Source organism: Euleptes europaea, chromosome 10 (assembly GCF_029931775.1).
Source record: "Euleptes europaea isolate rEulEur1 chromosome 10, rEulEur1.hap1, whole genome shotgun sequence".
In the NCBI taxonomy this organism is placed as follows: Eukaryota; Metazoa; Chordata; class Lepidosauria; order Squamata; family Sphaerodactylidae; genus Euleptes; species Euleptes europaea.
The window spans coordinates 52,614,624-52,625,663 of record NC_079321.1 but is presented as its reverse complement, the minus strand read 5'-3'; the positions used below and the strand labels follow the sequence as shown (position 1 = coordinate 52,625,663).

At 41.0% G+C, this 11,040-nt stretch overlaps 1 protein-coding gene across 1 annotated transcript; it reads right to left on the bottom strand.

The window, feature by feature from the left end:
• HTR1E (5-hydroxytryptamine receptor 1E) lies at positions 1-1,143 on the bottom strand. Its single transcript, XM_056856546.1, has one exon. It carries the CDS (start codon positions 1,141-1,143, stop codon positions 49-51), a length of 1,095 nt encoding a protein of 364 aa, XP_056712524.1. The 3' UTR covers positions 1-48.
• Between the last annotated feature and the right edge of the window lie 9,897 nt (positions 1,144-11,040).

The following is an 11,040-nucleotide window of genomic DNA, read 5'->3' as shown; positions in this document are numbered from 1 at the left end:
CCTCATATTTAAGGCCAGTAAGTCACACTGTCAGTTTCCAGAGCTGTTTTAAGAGTGTTCCCAACACTTAACAAGCTTTTTAAAGGCAAGTTTAAAATCTTCATTGAAACTAGTGTACAACAGAGGATTTATAAGAGAATTCACATAACCGAGCCATGTCAAAAAGTGAGCCAGTTCTACAGAAACGGTGATAAGCCCAACACCCACTATGAGCTCCTTAATGAAAAATGGCAACCAAGACAAAATAAATGCACTTAAAATTAGCCCGAGAATGCGTGCAGCCTTTCGCTCCCGTACACTGGAGATCTGTTGGCGGTCCTCAGCCAAATCAAGGTCATTGTCCGAGGTCGGAGTCCTCACGGAAGTGTTCATTCGGTCAAATTCCGTCGTCGGATCGGAGGTGGAGAAGTCTGACACACAGAACGTCTGCGTGAGCTTGCAGCTCGCAAAAGAGTTTTGGCTGTCTGTGCTCCTGCTGCTGAGGTGTCGGCTCGATCCGCGTTTTTGGTAAAGACTCTTTGCAGCATGGTAAATTCGGTAATAGAGAATCAGTATGAGCGTCAAAGGGACGTAAAATGCTCCAAATGTGGAGTAAATTGTATAGATAACATGGTTGTGATGGATCTGGCAGTCAGTGGAATTGCTGTAAGTTTGTTGGTTTCTCCAAAACAAAGGAGGCATGGAAATGAAAACTGAGATTGTCCACACAGTGATGATCATAATGCCAGCTCTCTTTGCAGTTCTTTTCCGGGCATATTCAATAGCATCGGTGATTGCCCAGTACCTATCAAGTGCAATGACGCAAAGGTGAAGTATTGAGCATGTGCAGCAGGTCATGTCGATGCTCAGCCAAATCTCACAGAGGAAATGGCCCAAAGCCCACTTTTCCATTACGATGTATGTAATACTCAAGGGCATGACCAAAACGGCGACAAGTAAGTCTGTAACAGCCAGGGAGCATATTAAGTAGTTTGCGGGCTGGTGGAGCTTCTTCGTGGTGCAAATGGCTGAAATGACCGAAGAATTCAGTAGCATCGTCAAGGTGGTGATTATGGACAGAGTCAGGGTGATTAGCATGTTTTCAGTCACCGTTTTGGATGTGACAGCCATGTTGGCTTCTGAGGTGAAGTTTGTGTGATTCATCTTGTCTGGTATACCACAAAGAGGCCGCTGCCTTCTAGGAGTTCACAGTATCAGATTTAAAATCCCTCCATTCACGAAGATCACAAGGGTATTTCAAACCCAGAAATAGTTATAGCCATCTTTTCCAGATAAAAGCCCCTTTTTTCCTCCTATATGGTTAAAAAGAGAGAGAGAGAGCCAGTTAATAAGGCATCTTTCATTTCGGCTTGTTTACAAAGATTTGTTCCAATGCACATGTAGTTTGCATTATGTGCCTATCTGCCACTAGACTCTCCACAGGACTTGCTACATTATGCCCCTGACATCTATTATACCAAGGAGGGTCTACGAGCTTGGGAATGCTGTCACTGCCGTCAATGAGTGAAGCCACTTCCCAGCTATACCATGCAATGGGGAGTCTGTTTACACAGGCATACAATTTCCAGCTTTTGGCCATCCTGAGTAGGAACAGATGCATTGCAATGCACAATTGTTTAGTTCACCTTCCAATGACCTCGTTACACTGGAGACTGAATTAACCTATGGTCCAACGCAAGGTGATCGGCATTAGGGAAACATTTATACCTTGTTCTCATGGCAAGCCTGCACATCTATTCCAAATGGGTAGTTCTGTATCAGCCAAAGTGTAACGCGCTCATGTAAGATATGCCATGCTGTTAGGACCCAATCCAGGTCTGTTTCATGCGACCCTCTGTCGTGGTCAGTAACCTGATAGAAGTTGCCTGATGTGTCTTCTCTGAACATGTCTACAGTTCAGCATATGAAGGGCCCCTTCTTAGCACAGGATGTTCTTTCTTTTAAGTAACCCATTAACAGTTTGTTAAAGAATACTGTTCTTTTACAGAGCAATAATATATTATTCAATAAGTAATTAAGAAAGGACCTCCTACATCTAATCCAGAAATTCTCAAACTGTGTGTTGGGCAGGGCACACAATTGGGCTGAGAGAAAACCAGTACTGTTTCAAAAGACATTAAAAAGCAGACACGACAGGATGCTGGCTACTGTGACCCTGAATGATTTAAAGCTCTGGCCTTTCCTTCTAACTTGTATGGCTAGATTGTTCCATTGAATCAATCCCAGTGAAGAGACTGAGCATATTTACTCACTCTCAAAGGTGGATGCTTGGAGAACCGGGTTTGTTTCCCCACTCCTACACGTGAAGCCAGCTGGGTGACCTTGAGCTAGTCACAGCTCTCTTAAAGCTCTCTCAGCCCCACATACCTTGCAGGGTGTTGTGGGGAGGGGAAGGTAAGGTGGTTGTAAGCCGGTTTGATTCTTCCTTAAGTGGTAGAGAAAGTCGGCATATAACATCCAACTCTTCTTCTCCTTCTCCTTCTCCTTCTCCTCCTCCTCCTCCTCCTCGCATCCCTGCATGAGTCACTGCTTTGGGCTTGGCACCATTCAGGAAGTCTGCCAAGAGCAGTGACTCGTGCAGAAGGTATATTCTCAGAGGGAGGCTAATTCTTAATCTTTCACACTGTAAACGGAACATTATGGGTGCATCGTGAGCTACTCACGATGTACCTATCAATTTTCATTTACAGGCAAGGCTGGCCCTCCCATCATCCAAAGTAAGGTGCATATTTTTGGTGCCACAAAAAGGTGACAAACTATTGTTTATCTAGTTTATTCTATTATTGTTGTTTGGTTTGTATCCTGCTGAAATTTAACATGGGTAGCAGGATTTCCATCGACAGAGCACAACTTTCTTCCCTTCCCTTCCCACTGCAACCCCAAATACCCTTCCCATTGCTACTGCCAGGGGACATGGGGACTCCCAGGAACAACATAATGGGGGAAATGGAAGGAGGGATCAATGAACCCCTCCCACATGCATGGATCTATTCTATGGGATCCAACACAGTGTGTTGGATTTCCTGTCTCTGGAACATTCCTTAGGCCAGTCCTTTCTATGTGATGACATTAAGAATTGTTTCCATCATTACTCAGCAAAGCAAGTTCATGGAATGTCTGGTTGACTCTGGGCAGGTAGAACAGGTGACCTAGTATATCAAATATACTCTACAATCATGTTAAGCCATATATCAGAACCTTAATGCACCTGTTGTTTTCTTGGGGCTTCTTGGGGTACTGTTATGTACTGGGCAGGCTACAATACATAGTTGAGAAGCTGTGCTCAGTTCGGAGAGTCACAATCATGCAAGTTTACTTGTACGATTTGTTTAAGGGCAGTCCCTTCAGAACCAGATCATGTAAATATTTTTGAAAATATAGCATGGATGATGTCCTAATGTTGCATTCAGATGTACCAACTCCCATGAGTTATATTGCTTGGATGTACAACATTGTGGCAGAACTTTGTTTTATGCTGCTTTTATGCCTTGTCATGTTTTTACTCCATTGTTTTTATTGACTTGGCTTTTTTTTAAAAAAATTGTTTTAGATGTGAACCACGTCAGGCACGTTCTGGAAAGATGGCATACAGCTTTCCTAAATAAATGAAAATTAAATTGGCCTTCAATGTATTGTGTTCAATTCTAGGGTCAATCTTATCTTTTATTAAAATGTAAATTCAAGGAGATTACATCCCCCCAAACCTTTAGCTTCACTTGATGCCTTTAAGAGAGAAACTTTCTGTCCTGTTTTAAGAAAAATAACTTACTTCAGCACTTTTTCATATTCAGATATCATGTTTTCCAATCTACCAGAAACACTACATTAAAAACTCAAGTTTTACATTAAGCTATTTTCAAGCAAAAGTTTAAAGAGTCATTAAACTATTCAGTTTTATACATATACAGCCAATCAGTGTTTTCAGAAGCTTATGCAGTTTACACAAATTATTGTTAATGTGTCTCTTTTTAGGAGACAGTTAAAGATCATTCACTTTTTGCTTTTATGCATTCTGTTTTTCCTGTTGAATGCAGTCCAGTAAAGTGATAAAAATACTACAAATTCATTCTGGTTTTAGAACTGCTATTTGATTTATGACTTATTATTTGACCTTATACTTCATTAGCAACAGTTATTTTTAGAAAGTGGCTTGGGCCTCTGGGTTTCTTTTTATACTGTTAACAAACTGAGTGTGCAGCTGTAGATTTTCATGATAAAAAGGGATGCAGGTTACAATAGCAGCAAAGGGCAAACCTGCTGTCTCAAATACCACCCAGTTCATTCAAATAACTCTGGACACTTTGATGGGAAAAAAAAAATAAAAGCCAGAAAAAATGGATTTGTTGCTGCCGTCTATTGGCAAATCCCCATAGAAGCTTTGTGGCCCCACAGAAGCATTGCAGAACTCTGCGTAGAAAGCATTTAAGTCTAGGAAACAGCATGCCTTCTGGATGTGGGCTGTCAGATAACTTTTATGCCTTGCCATTCGTCCATCATGGGACTCAACATGACACATATCCAGGAGGTTTTCTATCCAGACACTGACCAGATCCGGCTCTGCTTAGCTTCATCACAGTTGTTGTATCGAGGCTTCCTACCATCACATGTGAGAGTGGCTCACTTGGGTGTGGAGTTTAATCATCCACTTCCTCTTGCTTTTAGAAGATGGGGTGATGGTAAGAAAAGGTGACAGCTTTGCCCAACATCACGTTTCCAAATGTTAATTTGATGTCCTGCTCCATTGTACTGTCACATGTGGGATCCTGGCCCAGCACAGCAGTACGGGGGGTGGGGCGGGGGGAGAAAGTGGACAAATGCCTTGTTTGCTGCAAGGCTAACATAGAAAACTTTTTTTATAATGCAATGTTCTGAAGGCATAGTTGTGTGGGGGTTACAAGACGTGACCCCTATTAAGGAAAGTTACAGTGCATTCCTAAGGAGAGTTACTCCAGTGTAAGCCCATCGAAATGAATGGGCTTAGACTGGAGTTACTCTCCTTAGGAATGCACTGTTAATGAGTTAGTGGGCCTTCAGGGTTCTTTCTCAGAAGATCACAGACTATCCTCCAATGTTTTACTTATCCAGCTAGATAAATGGAGCCTGTTAGGTAATGATACACTTTTTTAAAACTAAAAATCTATTTTTTCTTGTAATGGCAGACATACTACAGTTGGATAGAATGTACTTTGGTATCCGAAATAAAATTTATTTTGAGATAGTAGCATCATGTTAAACTCTTGCAGAAATACTGCATTGTAGGGTTGTTACAATACAATTCTATTCTGAATCACTCCAATCTAAGACTATTGAAACCAGGGGTTTAAACTAGAGTAACTCTGCATAGGATTGCATTGTTAACAGATTGGGCTTTTTCTCCCCCACACTGGAAAACTGCTTTGTTAAGACCTTCTGGTGGCAGCTGGGTTGTTATGGATAGTCATGAGTTGCAAAACAAGCTTGTACTTGTACACTTGCATTTCATTTTCATTTCCTTTATGGCTTGAGCTTTGACAGCCTGTTGAGTTGCACAAAAGAAATTAACTTGAGATGTGGAGAGTGTCATTTATGGTTTATACTTTTGTAGGGTACACAGTTCAAAAACAAAGAAAAAGGAAAGGCAGGGGGAATAAAGTCTTTTTATCAGAAGTCAATAAAGTAGGAAATAGAATTTCATAAGCTTGATTTTAGTAGCCTTTTTATTTTTATTTCATTTATTAATCTTTTATTAGCCTGCTAAATCCTTGAGTTTTTGTTTCTGAATATGAGTTGACCTTGTTTATACTGAATGCTAGTATATTACTGGTTGCATGCAAAGAGCCTTTACGTCCTCTCCTCCATCATAGTTCCTGCTTCAGAGAAGGGCCATTGAGGCTAGGACAGGCTACCTATTGGAGGCCAACTCACAGGACCCTTTTTCTGAGGTAAAGTCCATTGACTCATCCAAGGAGCTTTGGTGAGCTGAACTGGTCTTGTGAATATCTTAAAAAGTTGCCATTTGCCATATCATTTGGGATGGTTGCATATGTCTGTAGTGTGGCTTTATTATAACAGCTGGATGTCTCATATGGATCTTGGCTTACACAAATATTTAAAGTACTAACTTTTCAGAGTATTTAAGATCTAATTTCCTATCTAGAATCCCTTCAGAACTTCACAATTGTTGTTCCAATCAGGTTCTGACTTGCTGTCCAAGGTCCTGAAGATTTGATCGTAAACACAGCTGTTCACAATTTGAATTAAATCAGAGGCAACCGAATAAGTACATAATAAAACTTATTATACAATCACGATGCTAATAAGAGGGAGGAACCAACTTCAGCCCTGTTATTTATGCGGCTGTTGAGAGCAGTGGTAAATGTATAGTTGTAATCCTATGCAGGCCCTAACCTGGATCAGGCTAGCCTGATCTCATCAGATCTCAGAATCTAAGCAGGGTCAGCCCTGGTTAGTATTTGGATTGGAGACCACCAAGGAATACCAGGGTTGCTATGCAGAGGAAGGCACCTCTGTTCATCTGACCAGCCTCTTGTCTCCAGAGCTAGCTTTCTGTTTTCAATGAGGTTTTATATAGGGGAATATTCTAAAAATATTAATGTCCTCCTGGAGTCTGAAATAGTATAGTCCATTCTACCACCTCTTGCTTTGATGAAAGCTCATACTCTACCAGAAAATATTTTTGTTAGTCTTTAAGGTGCTACTGGACTCTTGTCCTTTTCTACTACTGCAGACAGACTAACACGGCTACCCACTGTGAATTATGTAATTTCTGTTGCACATGTCCCCCAGCTTCTCAGCTGGAAGAGATGATGATGATAATGATGATTATGACGATAACAACCCTTAACTGACTACACTTATATGCATCCCCATACCATGCCAGCTAAACTAATATGGGATGGACCATACTAACTTTTCTGTTGGTGCAGGAGAGCGGAGAGGCCCTTTTTTACCCCAGCAAAAGCAATGCTGGGAGTCATGGGGATGAAAACCCTTCTGGGGTAGGGGCTTCAGTGAGGAGAGGAGTTGGATGAGATTAGTCCTCCATTCTCTTGTTCTTGGATCCAGTCTATAGTACATATGAAGAGTATCTTTCCATATTCCAAACCAGTTCTGGATTGGGCCAATGGAAGGTCAGGCTGCGACCAATTATGAGAAGCACCTATGCAGCAAATGGGGCAAAAAGACAACTGCATGACTAGAAACAAATTGCTTTCTAATACTGGGAATGGGGCTTATTGCTGACTATTTGATTATTTTACGTGGTTTAGACAAATGTAATCCAGTAGCCAAGTTACTGGGTTCTTTCAGATGTTGCAAGAAGCTAGAATAACCTCCAGAGTGTGTCCCTTTGAGTCTTCTCTTCTTCACATATAGGAATGATAATGTATGGTTGAACTGAATCACTGGGAATATAGTTAGTGAAACATTTATTTAATACCAGCAGTGTTATAGGCACTATATACACAACAGAGATGAGGTACAGTCCCTGCCCAGAAAGTTTACAGTGTAAGTATTTGCTTCTGATTCTACTACATTTGACTTACATAAACATAGACATATTTAATATAATCCAGGCACTGGGAAAATATAGCATCCATCTACTCTAAATGTCACAGGCGCCTCTAACCTTTTCAGACATGTTTTTAAATATGGAGACTGCTAGATCAGGAAGCAGTAAAAAATGAGGTCCAGCAGGCCTTAATCCAGAACCTCAGAAAACAGCCAACATCAACACTGAACTCCACCCCTTCAGCCATTCCCCAAAACTATGGGTGGGGGGTGGGGGATGAAGAGGTACAAACACCACAACTAAAGGCACAAAACCCTCAGACATTCCCCATAGAGACCACTTCATGACAATGAGTTTTTCTATTTCATTTCTTATGTTGCTGCTTAAAAGGCACAACAAGTACAAATATTTACCTCAGAACCAGAAAACCTGCTTTGGGGGAAATAGTGCTAGCTGAATTAACGTGGGGATAATCATACTGAAATGTCACGAAGTACACTCTGTTGTCAGAGTCAATATTTACATCTTAGTTATTACTCGTCTGTTAAAAGGGGCCCTTTTCTTTTGGCTTCTGCTTTGGTTTCCTGAGCGACATGTTGATGAAATGAAGCACTGAATACTGCATGTGAAATGGCAAGAAAGAAATTGTGGCTGTGAGCTGTCCAGGGCCTGCCTCAGAGGATCTTCTTAGGAGGAGAAAGAGAACCCCCAGCGTTAGTACTGGAATGTACAAGAAATGCAGTGGTCCTACCTGCTGCATGCAGTGCCTGTATGGCAACATTAGCTGTGACACCACTGGTCAACTGATTGAGGATTGAACAGGGAGAATGATGTTGGGGACCAATAACCAATGAGTGGCCATCTTTTTCCATGAACTGTTTGTGAGTTTCCATTTATTTGGGGGCTTCTGGAAACAGATCGCTTGGCGGAATGGCCCTTTCAAATCATGGTTTTGATTTATCACTCAGTATTCTTCTCTAAGGCACATCAGCACTGGAAATTTCTAGTACTTCCGTTTCAATACTTTACTGCCAAATTAGAGTTATGAGAGAGCCCCCCCCCCGCATGATATTTCATGGGAAATATGTCACAAACATTAGACCTAGATTGTGCTTGTGTTGGGTGTACCATTCTCTGTTATTCAGATCTGCAGCTCAGGTTCGATGGATAGTTTATGTGGGTTGAAAAGACTGGAGGCCCTGAATAAGAGTATCCAACAGATGAAAATAGCCCCTGGGTTGATGGACTTTTTAAATGTACAAAATGTGTTTCTTTAGCAGAACTCCTCATAACAATATTACCTTTGATCCTTTCTATCACAGGAGCACCTAGTGTTGCATGCAGCCTTTTTGAGAGGTCCCAGACCAACAGAAATGAGGGCCCAATGCCAAAGAAGCCCAATATCTTGGTTATAGCTGCCATTTTGAAAATATGTTTCTGGTGGTCTGCATATTCTTCAAAGGTCTATATGCAATACTATCATTGACCTTTGAAGCTGATATGGTTTGTATCTGTGAGAAAAATGTAATTATACTATGCTAATCAGATGGTAAAGGCATGACAAAAGAAGAAAGAGTTCTCCTATTAGTTAACAGCAGTACAATCCTAGACAAAGTTACACCCTTCTAAGTCTGTTGAAGCCAATGGGTTTAAAAGTGTCTAAGTCTGCTGAGGATTTGACTGTAGTTCTCCCAGCCATACTGTGCTTGATAAACATCTACAAAGGCTGCAACCACATATTGTTGGCTATTGAACTAATATTGCATTCTGACGATCATCTGCAATTGCAACGTCTTGTCCATACAGGATAATCCAGTTGGAAATGATTGTTGTAGCTCAACAGTAGTACAATATTTGTAGACATCAATGTATAGATGCAGCCCCAAATAGCCAGCATTCCTGTTGCATGCCTGCCTTCGTTTGTCCTTAACATTTTAGGAAGAAGCTCTTTCAAGGCTAGCCTCTGCATTTGTGACTGCAGGTATATGATATATATTTGATCATAAAAAGCAATGTGAACTCATCAGGGCCTAAACGGGTTCAGTATTAAAATTGTAAAGTTATGCCGAAACAAGAGTGTTCTGGGTAGCTAGTCACCTGAGGAGAGAAGAGATGGCTTCACGCTATTAAAAGAAATGCCTCAAATTTGTCAGGAGGAACCTAGCTCCTTGGATAGTTTATTGTCACAAAACAGCAAGAAGCAATCAAATGTGAAGAAGCAAAATGGGTTGTTAGCCGTTAATGTAGAAAGATGAAGGAAGGCACACTGCTGCTAGCCAGTTTATAAATCGTGTTTCTTCCATAATATCACATATCCTGTCTCCTAGCTCTGAAACTGTTATATATATTCTTTAAAAGTGAATAATAAAAATAAAAGGCCACGAGAGTTAAGAAAACATTATTTTAAAAGTTCTGAACAGCCACTGACATTCTTGGCGTATAGGACCTTTGCTAACAAGAATTTTACATTTTTGCTCATGCAGCTGGGTGGATGCAGCCTAGTAATTTTTTTCAGCACTATGAAACAACAGAACTACCACTGCTGTTTTCAGATCTATTGAACAGCCATACATTTGCCATTCTGTCTTGCTACTTATGAAGCTGAAGTTCAGTGGGAGTGCTGCCATTTATTTCATGGAGAAGGCCGTGTGCAGAAACTGCAGGAGCAGCCCACATTCACTCTTTGGTTATTAAAGCGTCTCTCAGTCAGCTTTGTGACATTGAATACTAGCTGATTCTTGAGTGACTCCCACCTCCTATACACCACAATAGTTCTCCACAGTGGGACAATATGGCCCCAGTCCAGCAAAAGGTAGTTATGACTAAAGCTGCAATCCTGGGCACAGTTATTTTAGAGTAAACCTTGCTGAATTCAGCAGGGCTTACTTGCAAGATAACACGTATAAGGTATATGCACATTCAGTGGATCTAGTTGTGGCTACCTCAAGTATCCCTGCTGTTTTGACAGGACTTGGGCCCATCATAAGTTTAGTTGGACTAAGTTGGACATATATGTAAGGTCTAATTTGGCTTGATATGAGCCAGAACGCGTCCCCAGAACTTGTTTTGAATAAGTAATGAAGAAACCCTCTCAACAGGGTTGTCACGTCTTGAGAATCCTGAGAGTTTAATCTCTTGACGGCAGCTCTAACGCGCCCCTCTCTAGTAACGCCCATAAGAAGGCTGTCTTCCCATGGGATAGTTGAAAACACGGCTCAGACGTCCAATGAAAAAAGGTATCTGTTTATTCATGAATGTTCATAGAGAGGTTGCGGTAAAAAGACACTCGTCTCATATCTCTTATCCTCAAGTTAAAAACAAAGGGATTAGAAGAGACTCCATATAATCAAGCTCTCTCCGGAAATAAGAAAACACAAACCAATAACAAAGATGTATAGAAAGCATTTGACCTACTAACTAAAGAACTACATTTCCCAAAATACTATAGTTTAAAGGCATAGGACATAAATCACAACTAGTAATGTACACATTTATTAACTGTTCTCTGCCGGGTCAGAACAAAGGTCTTT